The 18932-nt window shown below is 38.1% G+C and overlaps 2 protein-coding genes across 7 annotated transcripts in view; both read right to left on the bottom strand.

The window, feature by feature from the left end:
- Positions 1 to 8137, bottom strand: part of AASDH (aminoadipate-semialdehyde dehydrogenase) — a 40780-nt gene extending 32643 nt beyond the window's left edge. For 3 of the 6 annotated variants that reach the window (XR_008666426.1, XM_055340367.1, XM_055340332.1), the window contains exons 1-3: positions 7906 to 8137; positions 4627 to 4901; positions 3205 to 3325 (exon numbers count right to left, since the gene is read on the bottom strand). Coding sequence is in view for 5 of the 6 variants with exons in the window: in XM_055340367.1 (XP_055196342.1) it covers positions 3205 to 3325; positions 4627 to 4856 (351 nt within the window). In the remaining variant the exon portion in view is untranslated. Of the gene's footprint in view, positions 1 to 3204; positions 3326 to 4626; positions 4902 to 5330; positions 5391 to 7723; positions 7744 to 7905 lie in introns of those variants that run through there. The other 3 variants (XM_055340348.1, XM_055340357.1, XM_055340341.1) reach the window with 3 other exon arrangements.
- A 5304-nt stretch (positions 8138 to 13441) lies between these two features.
- Positions 13442 to 18932, bottom strand: part of PPAT (phosphoribosyl pyrophosphate amidotransferase) — a 36495-nt gene continuing 31004 nt past the window's right edge. The window contains exons 9-11 of the mRNA XM_055340307.1: positions 18205 to 18426; positions 17004 to 17124; positions 13442 to 15919 (exon numbers count right to left, since the gene is read on the bottom strand). Of these exons, the coding sequence (XP_055196282.1) occupies positions 15723 to 15919; positions 17004 to 17124; positions 18205 to 18426 (540 nt within the window). The 3' untranslated portion in view covers positions 13442 to 15722. The remainder of the gene's footprint in view (positions 15920 to 17003; positions 17125 to 18204; positions 18427 to 18932) is intronic.

The raw sequence follows: 18932 nt of genomic DNA, 5'->3' as shown, positions 1-18932 counted from the left end.
TGTCTCTCTCCCTCTGTGTCTCTGAATAAATTTTTAAAAATAAATAAATAAATAAAAATAAAACCTTTAAGATGCACCAAAATCAGTTCTGAGAGAATTTATAGTGATGCTGGATTACCTCAAGAAACAAGAAAAAAATCAAACAATCTAATCTTACACCTAAAGGAACTAGAAAAGGAATAAAGCAAGCCCAAGGTTAACGGAAGGAAATAAAGATCAAAACAGAAACAAATGAAACAGACTAAAAAGATCCATGAATAGAAAAGATCCATGAAACCAAGAGAGTTTTTGAAAAGACAAAAGTGATAAATCTTTAGCCAGACTCACAAAAACAAACAAAAACCTGAATAAACACTAAATGCAAAAAAAATTTTTTTAAAGACCCTACAAAAAAAACTGCTGGACAACATCCCTGATGAACATGGATACAAAAATCCTCAAGATACTAGCAAATCTCATTCAACAATACATTAAAAGGATCATTCACCATAATCAAATGTGATTTATTCCAAGGACACAAGAATGGTCCAATATTCACAAATCAATGTAATAAACCACATTAACAAACTGGATAAAAATCACATCCTTTTGAGACGCCTGGGTGGCTCAGCGGTTAAGCGCCTACCTTCAGCTCAGGGCATGATCCTGGAGCCCCGGGACTGAATCCCACATCAGGCTTCCTGCATGGAGTCTGCTTCTCCCTCTGTCTATGTCTCTGCCTCTCTCTTTCTGTGTCTCTCATGAATAAATTAAAAAAAAAATTTATTTGCATCCTCTCAATAGATGCAGAAAAAGTATTTGACAAAATTCAACATCGTTCATGATAAAAACTCCCAGGGACACCTGGGTGGCTCAGCAGTTGAGCATTCTGTCTTTGGCTCAGGGCAGGATTCCTGCGGTCCTGGGATCGAGTCCTCCATTGGGCTCCCTGCAGGGAGCCTGCTTCTCCCTCTGCCTCTGCCTCTGTCTCTCTCATGAATAAATAAATAAAATCTTTAAAACAAACCAAAAAAAAACCTCCCAAAGAGAGGGAACATGCCTCAACATAATAAAGGCCATACTCAATGGTGAAAAACAGATTTTCCTCCAAGATCAGGAACAAGACAAGGATACCCACTCACTTTTATTTAACATGGTATTGAAAGTCCTAGCCACAGCAATAAGAGAGGAAAGAAAAAAGACATCTAAACTGGTAAGAAAAAAATTAAATTGTTACTATTTACAGATGACATGATACTAATAGAAAACCCTAAAGACTTCATCAAAAAACTAATAAATGAATTCAGTAAAGTTGCAGAATACAAAATTAACATACAGAAACTTGTTGCATACCTATATACTAACAAAGTAGCAGAATAAAGAAATAATCCCATTAACAATTATATCAATAATAAAATACCTATTAATAAATTTAAGGTGGTAAAAACTGTACTAAAAAACTAAGACACTGATGAAAGTGAAGATAACATAAACGAAAAGTATTTCATGGTCAATGATTGGAAGAATATTGTTAAAACATCCATATCATGCAAAGAAATCTACAGATTCAAAGCAATCCCTTTGCACTGATTGCCATGACTTAAAATACCATTTTTTTCCTGATCTAGAACAAAGAATCCTAAAATTTGTATAGAACCATAAAAGACCCCAAATAGCCAAAGCAATCTTAGGGAAGAAGAAAGCTAGAGGTATCACAATGCCAGTTTCAAAATATACTACAAAGCTTTAGTAATCAAACAGTATGGTATTGGCACAAAAACAGACAACAGATCAACAGAACAGAGTCCAGAAAGAAACACATGCTTACATGGTCAATTAATCTACAACACAACAGGCAAGAATATGCAATTAGGAAAAGAGTCTCTTCAATAAATGGTGCTGGGAAAGCTGGACAGCTAAATTCAAAAGAATAAAACAAAAAAAAAAAAAAATAAATAAAACTGGGCCACTCTCTAACACCACACACAAATATAAATCCAATGTGGACTAAAGACCTAAATGTGAGATCTGACACCATTAAACTCTTAGAAAAAAACACAGAACATAATCACCTTGACATCATCCTAGTACATTTTGCTAGATACATCTCCTCAAGCAAGAAAAACAAAAGCAAACAAATTACTGGGACACCAGCAAAATAAAAAAAGACTGCACAGAGAAGTAAACCATCAACAAAACAAAAGGGTAACCTACTAAATGGGAGAAGATGATATATCTGATAAGGGGTTAATATCCAAAATATATGAAGAACTTATCCAATTCAACACACACAAAAATAAACAAAAACCAAAACGAATAATCCAATTAAAATATAGGCAGAGGAACTGAATAGACATTTCCAAAGCTGACTTACAAATGGTGAATAGACATGTGAAAGATGCTCAACATCAGTAATCATCAGGGAAATGCAAATCAAAACCACAATGAGCTATCACTTCACATCTGTCAGAATGTCTAGAATTAAAAAGACAAGAAATAGAGAGATGCCTGGGTGGCTCAGCAGTTGAGCGTCTGTCTTTTGCTCAGGGAGTGATTCCGGGGTCCAGGATCAAGTCCCGCATTGGGCTCCTTGCAGGGAGCCTGCTTCTCCTTCTGCTTCTCTCTGTGTCTCTCATGAATAAATAAATAAAATCTTTTAAAAAAAATTTTTTTAAAGAAATAGGCATTGATGAGGATGTAGAGGAAAAAAAGGAACCCTCACACAATGTTGGTAAAAATGTAAACTGGTGCAGTCACTGTGGCAAACGGTATGGAGGTTCCTCAAAAATGCCATAGGACCCAATGATTCCACTACTGGGTATTTATTTTATTTTTTAAATATTTTATTTATTCATGAGAGACACACAGAGAGAGAGAGAGAGGCAGAGACACAGGCAGAGGGAGAAGCAGGCTCCATGCAGGGAGCCCGACGTGGGACTCGATCCCGGGTCTCCAGGATCAGGCCCTGGGCTGAAGGCGGCGCTAAACTGCTGAGCCACCCGGGCTGCCCACTACTGGGTATTTAACCAAAGAAAAATGAAAACAATAATTCAAGAAGATATACGCATTCTTGTTTATTGCAGCACTATTTACAGTAGACAAGATATGGAAGCAACCTGGTCCAAAAAATAAATGGATAAAGATGCTGTGATGTACGTACGTACATACACACAAACACCCTTCATCTGAAAGATAAACGTAGCACATAAATTTAAACACACTTACATTAATTTGCTGTTTTTCAACAAGAATATAACTTAGATTACATTTTTTCATGAAATGAGTTGATAATGCTGGTGGTGAATCTGGATCAATAGGAGCATAAGCAGCAGGGACTTGGAGAATTCTAAAGAAACAGTACAGAGTCAGCATAGAAGATCTGTTGAAAATGATCTTTAAGTATTTCTATTTCTCTATGCGCTTTACTACTGACTGTATCAGAAATGCCAAATGTTTTTGATGACCCCATCTTTATAGTTATTTTTATTTTGTCTTTTAAGACAGAATACCCATCATTAAATTTCTATCAATCACTTAACTTACAGAAATCCAACATTTTTTAAAGCTAATATATTACAGTAGAATATACTTGGTTAATGCTACTACTAAAATACCAAGCTGGTAGCAGAGTCATTTCTTCATCTAACTAGGATAACATAAGCTAAATACCTACACATAACTTACTAGTATGCAGATTAATACAATCTGTATACTAAAAGACATCTCCACAAAACCAGGATACCTTAAGGGGGAGGGGACAACTTTAAAATTCATTTTTAAGTGGCAATAAGATGCAAAATCAGTTAGCTGTTTTAACTAAAAGTACTTTGAGGTAGGGAGACCTGGCTGGTTCAGTTGGTAGAGTATATGACTCTTGATCTTGTGGTTGTGGATTCAAGCCCCACTTTGGGTGTATAGATTATCTCAAAATAAAATCTAAAAAAAACAAGTACTTTGAAGACAACAGATTTTTGTAGTAATTCTCAATAAAATTTTGTCAATGATTGGATAAAAGGGAAACTAACTTTTTTTGCTTTACATTTATACAACTAACCTACTAACATATATCCTATGGGATGAATATCAACTTCTAATTTTTTAGCAGCCTTGATTTCTTGCAGAACCCTACGACGTAAGTCATGATATAAGGATAATATTCTAGAACAGCTTAATAATGAACATTTTGCAAATGATTGTTTGAATTAGCGTCTTCCGCAGTTCACTGCTCAATTTTTATGAATCATCACCCAAAACGCTCATTCATTCATTCACTTACTGAATACCTGAGTACCTAAAACTTCAGTCTCAGGAGGAAAAAAAAAGTCACATTATTTCTGAAATAATTGTTTTCATTGATATAAGAACAGAATTTATGACTGTTTTCTTTTGGTAGACAAATGAAACCCATGTATTTTGGAGATATTTAAATATTCTATTAGTAAAAGCTTCTTGGCTCTCCTATGTAAGTTCAGATTAATTAACTTAAAATGATTAAAAATAATCTTGGGGAAATATGAACTCCTTTAGCCTAAAATTGAACAAGCAATACATAAAGATACAATAGTAAAAATAACAGTAAGTTACAACATATTCTATATATTAAAGATTATATTAGGCTAGAAAACAAATTAATATTAAAAGAATTACCCTAAAATCCAAGAGGGTAAGTTTATTCCGGGATGGCAGTAGAGACCAACTTCCTGAATTTCTTGAAAGTCACAGTGTAGGAGTAGAAAATTTGATAATTCTGAAGCAGCATTCACCACAGTCTTATAGGTGTAATAAACTGGAGGCTGGTTGTTACACTCATCAAAACAGACAGCTATTTTATCTGAATAAATGGAGGCAGCCTGATGTACCAATTCCTGAAGAGTCATTTCACTGAAGTTTCTCTAAACATCATTGGTAGCAGAGAACTCTACCTATATACAGAAATATGGGGACAGGGAGTTTTAGGGAACCTGGTAGGGTGAGAAAGGGAGAAAGAAAATTCTATACAAATCATTCCTCACAAAAACAACTATATCAAAAACAATCTCTGAACCTAGGAATTGTCTATGGTGAGAACAAGGAGGATGAAAATTAATCTGATACCACTGACCTAACACTGGGTCAAAGCTGGAAGAAAATTTGGGGAAAGAGCAGTATGAACAAAACATGAGGAGACTGAAACAGGTAAAAAGTGTGGTCTCTCTCAACCGTCCACAAATGTGAAAAAAAAATACAAAAAATTAACCAATAAAACTCAATTTCAAGCACTATATGCTTAATTTTTTCATTTTTCTTTCATTATTGTCCCAGATTAAGATAAATGGTTAAGGGGATCCCTGGGTGGCTCAGCAGTTTAGCACCTGCCTTTGGCCCGGGGCGCGATCCTGGAGTCCCGGGATCGAGTCCTGCGTCGGGCTCCTGGCATGGAGCCTGCTTCTCCTTCCTCCTGTGTCTCTGCCTTTCTCTCTATGTCTAAAATTAATTAATTAATTAATTGAATAAATAAATATTTAAAAAAAAGATAAGTGGTTAAAATCCTGCACATTATCTTTGCAAAGACTAATGCAAATAAACTGTGCTTTTAGGAAATGAACTTAGGGAAGAGTAAATAAACCTTAGGTAGAAAAAGGGAAAAACTATCTAAATCCATCCAATTTTAACCCAATAATATAAACTATATTATTTATTATAACACTTCAGGTCACATCAAGTCACATTTATAATTCTTGAGGAACTTATTTTTAAAATGCCAATAAATTGGGCAGCCCTGGTGGCTCAATGGGTTAGCGCCGCCTTCAGCCCAGGGCATGATCCTGGAGTCCCGGGACAGAGTCCCATGTTGGGCTTCCTGCATGGAGCCTGCTTCTCCCTCTGCCTGTGTCTCTGTCTCTCTCTCTCTGTCTCTAATGAATAAATGAATAAAATCTTAAAAAAAATAAAAATAAGATGCCAGTAAATTCATTTAAACTATAGTATTACAACTCCAGAGAGCATTGTATCAATGCAATATTCTCTGAACTTCTCAAAAATATAAAAGATTTTAAACAGTATTTCATCAAAAAAAAAAAAAAAACCCCAACAAAACCCAAAAAACTTTAGGGATCATTGTTTTAGAAGAAATAACAGCTAGTATTTCCTTGAGAATAAAGGTAATTTTTTTCCTTCTGTGAACTCTTTTCCATATTTCAAAAACAAGATTTACCAAGTAACCTATTTTAAGTTTTTTTTATTTGTTCATACGTATTTGAGCTGATTTCATGGATTCAAAATTAAATCTTACAGATGAAAGTTAATTTATATGAATTAGAAAAAATATTCCTAAAGAGCAAAATGAACCAACTATTGAGACTCATAGGTTTGAAAATGTTAGGATTTCTAAATATAAAGTTTAAAAATATAACTTTAATACAGTATTTTTAGTAAGCATTTCCACATTCTTTTATGATGTACAAGATTAAAATTTTAAACTTCTCCTCCTACACATAAATGATCATTATATAAAGAAGACGGTCCATAGCACACATTAATTATGCCAAATGAGTTTATCAGAGGAGGTATAGTCAGTGCAGAAGGAGATCTTCTGCTATTCTTTTCTATGACAATAGATTTTTTACACTATAGTAAGGCATTTTCACAAAAATGTTAGTGTAGGTGTCCCCAAAAATGCATTTTTTTCAAGAATGCATTTTTTAATGCAAAAAACAATTACAGCAGTTAGTTTTCCACAAGGACATTCTGATTACTATACTCCAAAATACCTGACATCAAAAGGGCAAGATTATAAGGTGAACTTAAATGACATTTTTATAACAAATTGCAACACTCACCATATATGTTCATGTTTTTCTACTTTTAACTACCAGTTTCCGAGCAGTTGCTACAGAGACTTAAGGCAAGATCTATTGTGTAAGGTTTTTATTTTTTATTTATTTTTTATTTTTTAAAGATTTTGTTTATTTATTCATGAGAGACACAGAGAGAGAGAGAGAGAGAGAGAGAGAGAGAGAGAGGCAGAGACACAGGGGGAGAAGCAGGCTCCATGCAGGGAGCCCGACATGGGGCTCGATCCCACGTCTCCAGGATCACGCCCTGGGTCGAAGGCAGCGCCAAACCACTGAACCTCCGGGGTTGCCCGGGTTTTTATTTTCATTAACAATCACAAATCCATCCTCTCCAATAAATACTATATTAAAAAAAAAAAAAACAACAAGACCTTCTTGGTCACCCAGTATCTTCTGAGACCTCATAACGAGGGGGAAAAAGCAAAACAGGAAAAAAAAAAAAAAAGAAAAAGAAAAACTGGTAAGCTGATTTTATACGTAACGGAATCATTAAGTTAAAAATAGTCAAAAATAAAAATAAAAAATAAAGATACTCGCTACTTCATTTACAGCGGCAGGGGCCATGTATTTAGTCCTCAAAGCGCTTACAAGTGTCAACAAATTCTAGTGCTGGGGGGCGGGGCCCTCTCCCTAGTTTACCAGTTAAAGACAGTTAAATAACCTAGACACTTTATTTTGCCGTATCCACGGGCTTAATTTACATCATATAACTACATTTAATAACAATGCCCTTGGGACACCTGGGTGGCTCAGCGGTTTGGCGCCTGCCTTTGGCCCAGGGCGTGATCCTGGGGTTCCGGGGTCGAGGCCCGCTTCGGGCTCCCCGCATGGAGCCTGCTCCTCCTCTGCCTGTGTCTCTGCCTCTCTGTGTGTAGGTCTCTCATGAATGAATAAATAAAATAACAATGCACCTTAGAGCTCCCCCCAAACACGTTTTCATTTGCGCTTCCAAACCACAGCAGCAAGTGGGTGGAGCAGGCTGGTCTCTTTCAGAATGAAGGGGCAGAGGGTCCGAGGCTGAGGAGCTCTGAAGAAATCACACACGTCAGGTTAGTCTTGGCTCGACACCACCTGCCAGAGGCCACTGACCTACCTCGGAGGCGAGGCGGTGGCGGTGGCCCCGAGGCCTCACCCTCCTTCACCTCCCTCACAGAGGCCGCCGCGGGATACCGCCTCCCGCGAGACTCACTCGGAAGGCGTGGGGGTCGCGGCAGAAGCCTGAGCCCGTCTGGACCGTCCAGCAGCCCGACCCCGGGATCTCTCCACACACACACACACGTGAGAGACGCAGCCGCTCTCCCGGGGGGAAGCGTGCCCACCGCGCGGGCCGCCGGGACGTAAGAGGCGCGCTCTTGCGCAGTGTTTGCGTCGCCGCAGTGACGTCAGCTCGCGCGATCGGCGGCAGCCACCGTGCCCCGCCCCCTCCCGAGGGGACCGAGCGGGCCTGCGAGGGGAGCTGGCCGTGTTTTCGCTCCAGGCACCTGTTGGGGTCACGCTGGGCTCGTGACAGCGTTTGCAAAGACTGTGGAGCTGCCCAGCTTGGTGTCGTGCCCTTTCATACTTGCCAAGATACTTTAATTCAGAGCCGCAGTCTCTCCTTGTCCGCGAAGTGGAGAGAAAGACACTGTCTAAGATTGTGAAGGAAGAGGAAATAGTGAACTACCACAGTAGGTGGATTTTTTTAAAAAGCTTTTTTTTTTTTAAGATTTATTTATTTATTCATGATAGACATAGAGAGAGAGGAGAGAGAGAGAGACACAGGCAGCGGGAGAAGCAGGCCCCATGCAGGGAGCCCGACGCAGGACTCGATCCCAGGTCTCCAGGGTCACGCCCTGGGCTGAAGGCGGCGCTAAACCGTAGAGCCCCCCAGGGATCCCCAATAGTGTTATTTTAAAGGTACTCTGCAACAGCACAGAGGAAATGATCAGGTTTTTAAATTTTTTTTTGCTGAAGGACTGAGGAAACAGCCCAGTATTGACACCTGTATATGAAAAGTCATGGGACATTTTCCTGTCCTTAGGTATCAGTGGCAAGAAACCAGCATTAATCCAAGCAAAGAGCTATATCGGCTGGTGGCAGTTTCACCAGGATGTACCACAGGCTACTTAAACTATCATCTTTTTTCTGGAGCCACGGGTTCCCCAAACATGTTTCTGTATTTGAGAATGACACCATCATCCACCTTGCTGGTAGAGAAACCTAGATGCCACTGCCCCCTCCCCCCCCCACCTCCCCACCCCCTCCCCCCCAGCCAACTAGACCCTAGGTCTCCAGTCTCCAATCTCAAAGTCTAGCTGATTACATCAAAATCACCCGTGGTGATGTTAATCTGATTCCTGTCTCCACAGGTTCTGAACTAGTTTTCTACTGAGGGGCCTACAATCTGCATTTTAAAAATGTTCTTGGGGTACCTGGGTGGCTCAGTCAGGTAAGTGTCTGCCTTTGACTAAGGTCATAAACTCAGGTGTTTGGATTGAATCCCTGAGTCCAGCTCCCTGCTCCATGGGGAGTCTGCTTCTCCCACTGCCTCTCCTCCCTACTCACGCATGAGCCTGTCTCTCAAATAAAATTTTTTATTTTTTTATTTCTTAAATATTTATTTATTCATGAGACACACGGGGGGAGGGGGGAAGAGAGAGAGAGAGAGAGAGAGGCAGAGACACAAGCAGAGGGAGAAGCAGGCTCCATGCAGGGAGCCCGACATGGGACTCTATCCCGGGTCTCCAGGATCAGGCCCCAGGCTGAAGGCTGCACCGAACCGCTGAGCCACCTGGGCTGCCCATAAAATTTTTTTTAAAAAATGCTCTCCTCTTCATTTCCACAACTGCTACCTTAGTTCAGGTCCTCTTGGTCAACTTTTCCCTAAAGCTTATCCAATCTCACTCAGCTTCAACTCTAAATTGCTGCCAGAGTGAAGGTGGTTTTTGTTTTTTGTTTTTTAAGATTTTATTTAGTTATTCATGAGAGGCAGAGAGAGAGAGAGAGGCAGAGACACAGGCAGAGGGAGAAGCAGGCTCCATGCAGGGAGCCCGATGTGGGACTCAACCCCACGTCTCCAGGATCATACCCTGGGCTGAAGGCGGTGCTAAATCGCTGAGCCACCCAGGGATCCCCAAGACACCATTTTTATCTGGTAATCCAGAGTGATCATTCTAAAACATACACCAGATTAATCATAGCATTCTCCGGCTTACGATCTCCTTCAGTGGTCCCTCATTGCCTACATGACATTCAGACTTTTTACCAAGGTAGACAAGAGGCTTCATTATCTTTAGAACCCTCTGTCACAGTGGACCACTGCTTCCCTAGCCTTCACATTCGTCATACCTTGTCCTGGAAGCTATAGCTATGAGGAGACCCTCGTAAAACTTCTGAGCATACCAAACCTTTATCAAATTTCCACACCTGTGTTCCGGCTGGATCTCAGGCCGAATTACCTTTTCTTCTTCCCATGTCTGCTTGATGAACATTTACCCCCCCCCCTTACGAAAACACAGCTTAAATATCACCTCCTTGAAGCCTTTGTTCAAGCCTTGTAATAGAATTTACCCATCTTCTTCCACCGTCCCATGAACCTAGCATACTATTGGGAGGGACACTCTGCCATGGCCCTTAATGTCTTTGTGAATTCTTGCTAGGTATACCCAAAACAAGAGGTTTTGATTGGTCTTTATTCAGGTCATTTCTCAGGGTTTTGGGGGGTGACAGATCTTCAGAGCTGAGTTAATGTCTTTCCCTAGGAGCAGGCTTGCTTCCATTTACTTTAAAAGGAAATCCCCCCAACTCAGTATTCCTTTCCTGTAACACAACCCACTGCATGGGCAGACATCCATCTCTGCCTGACTCCCCGTCTCCTCAATGGGACTTGGGGAGTATGGGAAACTGACAAATGAAGCTCTGGCCACTGCTTTTGTCATGAGTAGTAGATTTCTCTTTGATCCAGAATGTGTCTACTACCATGGAACAGTAACAGATTAGCATATTAGCTTTTCAGTAGGCTACAAACGAAGGTCATTCCCCCACGGTGACTTATACTTCTCATGGAACCTGACAACAGCGGCATGATTTCTAAGTTTTACTTCTTATACTAATTAAGAAGTACTTAATTAAGTAGTTAAGTACTTTGAAAGCAGAGTTGCACATCTTATGACCAGAACTCTGCAGATCCCTTGAACATTTATTGGTGCTAATTTCACTGCTTCTCTTCACCTAATCCCCCACACCTTTAGTTGTCATTTGTTTTAGAAATAAAAATGATTTGAAACTCGATTTTGAGTATTCTTGACCCTACCTCCAACACGTGGGCTTCCCATCCACCAATTAACTGAGGAACAGCCAGTTGGAAGAAATGCAGAGCATGGAGCTACCATGCTCTTCAAGCATACCATTCACTTCAAATCTCCGTGTCACCACCCAGGAAGCTCTCCAGACTCTAGCCTTCTGAGTTTTTATCTTAGGCTTAATGATGAGGGATCGACTGAGTGAATTATTGGCCATTATCTGTTGATTCAACCTGTAGCTCTTCTCCCCTCCCTGAAAGTCAGGGAGGTGGGGCAGAAAATTCAACCCCTAATCACACGTGAGTTCCCCTGGCAACTAGCTCCTGTTCTTAGGTGTTTTCAGAAAGTCATCTCATTAATATAAACAGGTGTGGTTGAAAGGAGTTTGTTATGAATATCAAGACACTTTTATTAGAGGAAAACCAAAAAACACTCAAATACAGAGAACAAATGGTTACCAGAGGGGTGGTGGTGGGGTGGGGGATGAATGAAATAGGTGAAGAGGATTAAGGAGGGCACTTATCCTAATGAGCACTGAGTAATATATGAAACTGTTGAATCACTATGTTGTACACCTGCAACTAATAGCACTGTGTGTTGACTATACTGGAATTTGTTAAAAACACACCTTTACTGCTCTTACCGCTTAGGAAATACCAAGGACTTTAGGATATCGGGGCTAGAAATAAGACAAAGACCAAATATATATATTTTTAAGATTTTTATTTATTGAGAGACCCAGGGAGAGAGGCAGAGACACAGGCAGAGGGAGAAGCAGGCTCCATGCAGGGAGCCAACATGGGACTCCATCCTGGGTCTCCAGGATCACGCCCTAGGCCAAAGGCAGGCACTAAACCGTTGAGCTACCCAAGGATCCCCTCCTTGTGGGCCTCTTTTGTGCAGTCATTTTCCATTTTGTCTCAGTACAAGGAATTCAGTATTATGGGAGATCCTAAGGACTTCCAAAAAAGTTTAAGAAGCATTGGTTCCTTCCATCTCTAACAACTTATCAGCTATATTAAAATCTATGCACACAAAAAAGTGCATTTACGTTGCATACTGTAGCTTAGTCTAAAATGTCTAAGGGGCACGCAGCTTTTCCTGAGAGGCTTGGATTTTCGTTTTGACTTAAGAAACAAGAAGGCAATTTTCCTTAGGAGTTGACCAGGCTCTATTTGATATCCAAAGAAAGAAGGCATGAGAAGTCATGCCCTGTGGCAAGACTTTCAGAGGCAAGAACATAAATGCATATATTATATTTTGTTTTAAGTTGGGACTTGGTATGTTTATTTTTTAAAATAGCTATATTTTAGAACAGTTTTAGGTTCACAACAAAATTGAGCATAACTACAGAGTTCTTACAAACCCCTGCCCACACATATGCACAGTCTCCTCCATTAACAACATCCCCCACCAGAATAGTACATTTGTTTCAACTGATAAACCTACATGGACATATCATTATCATCCAAAGTCTATAATTTACATTAAGGTTTACTCCTCTTGGTGTTGTACACTATGTGTTTTACAAATACATAATGACATGTATCCACCATTATAGTTATCACAGAGTAGTTTCACTGTCCTAAATGCCCCTGTGCCCCTCCTATTCATCCCTTCCTCCCCGCCAACCTCTGGCAACCTCTGACGTCTCCAGTTTTGTCTTTTCCAGAATGGCATATATTTGGACTCACAGAGTATGTAACTTTCACAGATTGCTTCTTTCACTTGATAATATACATTGAAGTTCCCTCTGTGTCTTTCAATGGTTTAATAGCTCATTTCTTTTTATGACTGAATATTATGTCTGGATGTACCACTGTTAATTGATTTACCTACATTAAATAGATTAAAAAAAAATTCTGGGGCACCTGGGTGGCTCAGTGGTTGAGCGTCTGCCTTTGGCTCAGGTTGTAATCCCGGGGTCCTGGGATAGAGTCCTGCATGGGGATCCCTGCAGGGAGCCTGCTTCTCCCTCTGCCTATGTCTCTGTGTGTCTCTCATGAATAAATAAAATCTTAAATAAATTCCCCTAACACACACACATTTTAGAAATCAAAGCCACCTCTTCTGTGACACTCCCTATTCCCACTAGTATTTCTGCAGAACTTACTACTATTATACTGCTTACTTAGCATTACATCTCAAATAACTTTATGTGTCCTTTCCACTCAGCCAGGAGTTTTGCTCTGTTCATAAGCAATGGCCTATTTATTGAAATGTCTGGATCAGAGAAATAAGATCTGACTAGTTGGTGCCAAGAATGGAGCCTAGATGTAACTATTACTGTGCTATTCATCATAATGGACTAACTAAAGGTCATTATTAAAAAAAAAAAAAGCACACACATTTAAATATACCTATTACATATATTTGTCACCAACGCATCACAATGAAGTCACAAAAAAAGTACGCTTACTTTAATTCACAACAGTATAGATCCTGTGAAAACACATTTTTCATCTTTGTGATTTTCAATACTCTGCTTATTTTAATTTAAAGCAGTTTAACAACATTTGAGATTAAATGTAAAAATCTGTAATTTCATTCAGACTTTAGAAACTTGGGAAATAAAAGGTCATGATGGAGAAACATTAAGAAATTTGTAGAATTACCAAACTCACAGTACCACATTCCTTTATAAAAGCATCTCAATAAAACAAAAAAAACAATGGGAGACAAAAAGTATGGAAAACACAGAAGTCAAATAAGAGATTTTGGTTTAGTACTTTCCCTGAGTCTCTTGTTTTTACAATTCAAATACAAGTGAGGCCAATTCAAAATTGACTCACAGGTCTTGCCTCCTCCACGCTGATATGAGGAATACATTTAAGACAAGAGGCTATACACTCAAATGGTCCCAGGGCTGTATTCAAATGCCAATTTGCTTATGTCACTGCTACAGGGTTATCTGAACTGCTGCTGCCTGCTGCACATGGGCGTAAAGAGCTGTCAAGATTTTATCTTGGCCTGCCATAATATAACATGTGAGACTTAAACCAAATGAAGACAGAAGATTTCAAATATTAATAAATATTAATTTTCTAAATGGATTTGGACACTATGTACATCAAATTAAGGTAACTTAATAACACAGAAACAAACACTTTTATGTTTTAAAAAATCTTACATGAACAGGAATTGGGGTAAGTCATTTTACAATTTTAAATCTCAGATGTTATATAAGAAAACATTTTTTAAAAACTCTGTCTGTTAAATCCCAATAAAACAAAGTAGAAAAAGGTGGTAAGGTGATGCTTAGAATTAGATGGGCATACTAATTCCAAAATAGTTGTCACCTTGATTCCTAAACAAAATTGGCCCCTACAAATGTTTTTACTTGATTATTTAATCACAAGTATGTATATATATTTATACATATATGTATATATTTTTGCAAATGATCAAGCACTTCATTAAAAGAAAATATAATAAGGATAAAAGGGTTGTTAGAATATAAAAATTTATTTTTACTTCAAATGTACTAGGTTACTTGCTGGACTTATACTATACAGGTACTAAGTAGTATGAATCATACTTTATAGTCAAATGTAGGAAAACACCTTCCACAGACATGTTTTTACAATAATTCTTGGGACATCTCAAAGACAGGTGGCAAAGCACTGCTAAATTGTATGTCTCCCTTCATCATAATGAAATCTCAATTTCAGAATAACAGCCAACATTTCAAAAACTAAAAATCATGCACTATCTTAAAATTGAGGGGTGAAACGATGGCTCTAACCACCAAAAGTATGACACTTTTTCATATTCCTATTAATTATTTGTAATGTAAGTACCCCATTGCACAGGCGGGAAAAGTGAGGCACAAAAAGGCATATATTTGTTGTTCTTTAATTGTTGTTCTTGTTTTAAGATTTGTTAGAGAAGCCAAGATCAAAACCACACAGAACTCCAGGAGTCTGACACTTTTGGGATATAATGGATTCAAGGTTTGCATGAAATGTTATATTTAACTCATGTCCTGTTTGCATCACACCATCTTAGTCCAACCTCTTAGAAACTCTTTAAAGCGTGGAACTGGCAAATGCCACTTATCCCCTATCTTCTCTGACGGGGTGAAAAAGGCTAGCCAAGGCTTGTATATTAAAAATAAAGAACAAAAAAAACAAAAGAAACACCAATGTTGTAGTATTACATACTATTAGAAAAGTTCAATTTTGAAAATATTCCACAACTGAATTTCAGTAACTTTCAAGAAACATTCCACAAAATTCTCTTCTCTAAGAATCTGTGGGAAGGTAATAGTGCCTGGCAATCCTCACTGTAAAACAAAAATTTACTTATTCTTTGCATTATTGTTGCTGATGTGAAATTAAATGTCTATGATTTCAGAACCGGTAGCCTCAAAGTACTAAACTACTAAATAAAACTGAAAGGATCATCCAAATTCCTAGATAACACCAAAATATTTACCTAGGATTGTTAACGAAAGCATAGCACTTTGGTACTCTTTTCAGAAAAGAAATCAAAACTTTTAAAGGTAAACATAAGCATGTGGCATTTTACATGGTTTTAAGGGAGTAACAGTAAATTGAGAGGGTGTCAACCACCACTAAAACTTCTTGACCAACTCTTTATCTTGAAAAATCATATCTGACCCTACCAGCTACCATTCCAATTCCACAGGGTATTTTCCAGTGAGACAAGCTGTACAATGACCATTCTTTTCAAAGCATTCCAGACCATTCCCATTCTCTTGAATCATAATATCCTGCTTTTCCACTTTTTGTTTTTTAAACTTTATCCCTTCTTGTACAGATGAAACCAGTCCTCCCACTGACAGATATATAACACTGTTTGCTCCTATAAGGAGAAAGAGAGAAAAAGGAAAAGATCATTACACTTCCTTTGAAAAGGATGATCTGCCTCAAAAGATAGCAGTTACAAACAGAAAAACTCAAGCCAGGATAAAAATTTCTCCTTTAGCTTCTTTAGAAAGAGGATGGTGGAGGGAGTAAGCAGTAAAAACTCTGGGCCTTTATCATTTTTTTAAAATATGAAATTGGAATTAAGGGAGAATAGAATTTAAAATAACAGTGAAGATTTCAAACATGGAATGAATTCAGAAGGCTTCAGGAGTTAATTCTTTTGATTACAAAAATAGACTTTGAAGTCAGGAAAATCTGGGTACAAATTTAAGTTCAAGGTCACTTACTTTTCCCAAGGCTAATTTTTCATCTATAAGGGAAACATAGCCTAACTGCAGAGTATCTGTGAGATTATTATAATAATATAGATATCTTCCTGGCACAGAGTAAGTGTTCACAATAAGGTATCAATTGGGTGATATTCAAAATATTTAAGTGGTAAGGCATAGGCATGTCAAAAGAAACACAAGCCATAATCAACCAGTGTCGAGGTACCAAGGTACACTGGCTAAACATCTGTGTGACATTTAAATAGTTTATCTCATCTAATTTGAAAAACAAATGTCTTGTCCAGGATAACCTAGATCACCAAGTCTGCTGACTTCATTTATTAAAAATAACCCTACACTAAAAAAAATAAAATAAAATAACCCTACACTAGTTTTCACTTTTCAATTTGTACCCACATCCAAACTATTTTATTACAATCTGTGGTAAAGTTTTTGTTTTTCTTGGGATATGATCTTTGGAAGGCTTTAACTGACATGCTTACAGTTCTCTCTACCTGGAAAGCCTTTCTTCCTTTCACCTGACCTTGGCCTACGTCTCTAATATAACACTTACCCTGGTGTCTACAGACACCAGGCACTCTCATTATTCAGAATACTGTTGAATATCTGCTCAACATGTCATACAACACATATTTTTAACAAATACTAGACATTTTTTTATTACAACTGTAAAGACTGATAAGCTTTGGATTTTCTGTTAATAAAATTTACTGAAATTTTAACACCTACCCAGATATTTTGCAAGATGTTCAAATTCAGGTTTGTTGGCAATAAGCTCTTCTTTTGTTGGTATGTTTATTCCCATAAAGCATGGATATCTAACTGGTGGTGAAGCCACTCTAATGTGTACCTTAGAGAGAAATCATTTCACATATTACTTTCACATTCATTTTAAGAATAATTGTGCAAGGGGCACCTGGGTGGCTCAATTGGTTAGGAAGGAGTCCAGCTCTTGATTTTTTTTTTTTTTTCCCCAACTCTTGATTTTGGCTCAGGTCTGATCTCAGGGTTGTCAGCCCCAAATCAGGTTCCACACTTAGCTTAAGAATCCCTCAGACGCATTCTCTCAAAAATAAAAAATAAAAATCTAAGAATTCTAAGGAGATTATCGTAATCATGAAAATAGTCATTAAAAAGCTGGAAACTCATAATCACAATTACCTTTAAAAAAAAAAAAAGATTTTAGAGAGAGAGAGGGCACACGAGCACAGGAGCAGGAGGAGCAAAAAGGGAGGGAAAGAGTCCCAAGCAGACTCCACACTGAGTACAGAACCCAACACAGAGCTTGGTCTCATTACCCTGAGACTATGACCTGAGTGGAAACCAAGAGTCAGACTCTGTCTGAACTTACTGCACCACCCAGGCATCCCTCATAATCATAATTATCTGTAAGGCTTTCTAGAAAGACTGTCACTGCTTTCCATGCCACTTTCTCCTACAAGAGATTTTATTTTTTAATCCATTCAACTATTATAAATGATATCTCACTTCTGTAATTTGAATTACTGAGATATTTAGAGTTAGCATAAGCTTTGAGATTTAAAAACATAACTCAGTATGGCAAATGTATTGCAATAGGATTTATTCTGCATCTTCAAAAAGAGAAATGCTCTAAAAACAAAAAGCATTCTATTTTGTGGATTTAGGTTTTAAAAATAATTTTATAGGGGCAGCCCGGGTGGCTCAGCAGTGTAGCACTGCCTTCTGCCCAGGGCGTGATCCTGGAGACCTGGGATCGAGTCCCACGTTGGGTTCCCTGCATGGAGCCCGCTTCTCCCTCTGCCTGTGTCTTTGCCTCTCTCTCTCTTTCTCTGTGTCTCTATGAATAAATGAATAAAATCTTTAAAAAAATAAAAAATAAATTGTGATTTTTATGCCAGTATCATATTATTAATTATTGATGCTTTAGGATATATTTAATATTACTTACCTCTTTTGCACCAGATTCTTTGAGCAATTTGATTATGGGTGAGATGGTATTGCCTCGTACAATTGAATCATCTACAAGAACAATTCTTTTGCCTTTAAAGTTGTCCGACAATACTCCAAATTTTTTTGCAACACCAAGTTGTCTTAACCTCATGTTTGGTTGAATGAAGGTTCTTCCTACATACCGGTTTTTACATAGCACTTCCACATATGGAAGCCCACACTAATAGACAAGAAATAAAAGGACAATGAGCTGCATTAAATAGAGAACTCTAGGTTCCTATTTTCTCTAGGTCATGCTTCCGTTATAACATATAAGCAAACATTTTAAATTGCTATTCTGAAGTCTCCAACAGCAGATTACAGTTTTCTTTCACTATTGAAACTGCAGAGAAAAAAAGGCAAAAAGGAAAATCATTCAAGGTAATATACTCAGTGGGAAAACCAATTCCTTTTGCCAGAAGTTACAAAGCTTCTCTCTTAAACAAATATTATTTCTCTGTCTTGGAAGAGAATACTAAACATGTGAAGACATGACAAATAATAAATCACTGTCAGAAAAATTCACAGCAACTAAAAATTATCAGCAAAAAATGAATTAAACCCATAATGCAAACCTCAAAATGCTTTTTGAGGGCACAGGAAGTGATTTACCCATCTTCCAATGTAATACTAATCTAAAATGTATGCATATTTTTCTTTTAAAAACTAATAAACTTTTCAACATAC

The sequence above is a fragment of the Nyctereutes procyonoides genome, unplaced genomic scaffold, assembly GCF_905146905.1.
Source record: "Nyctereutes procyonoides isolate TBG_1078 unplaced genomic scaffold, NYPRO_anot_genome, whole genome shotgun sequence".
In the NCBI taxonomy this organism is placed as follows: Eukaryota; Metazoa; Chordata; class Mammalia; order Carnivora; family Canidae; genus Nyctereutes; species Nyctereutes procyonoides.
Note: the sequence above shows the minus strand (reverse complement) of the source record. Positions and strands in the feature narration are given on the sequence as shown.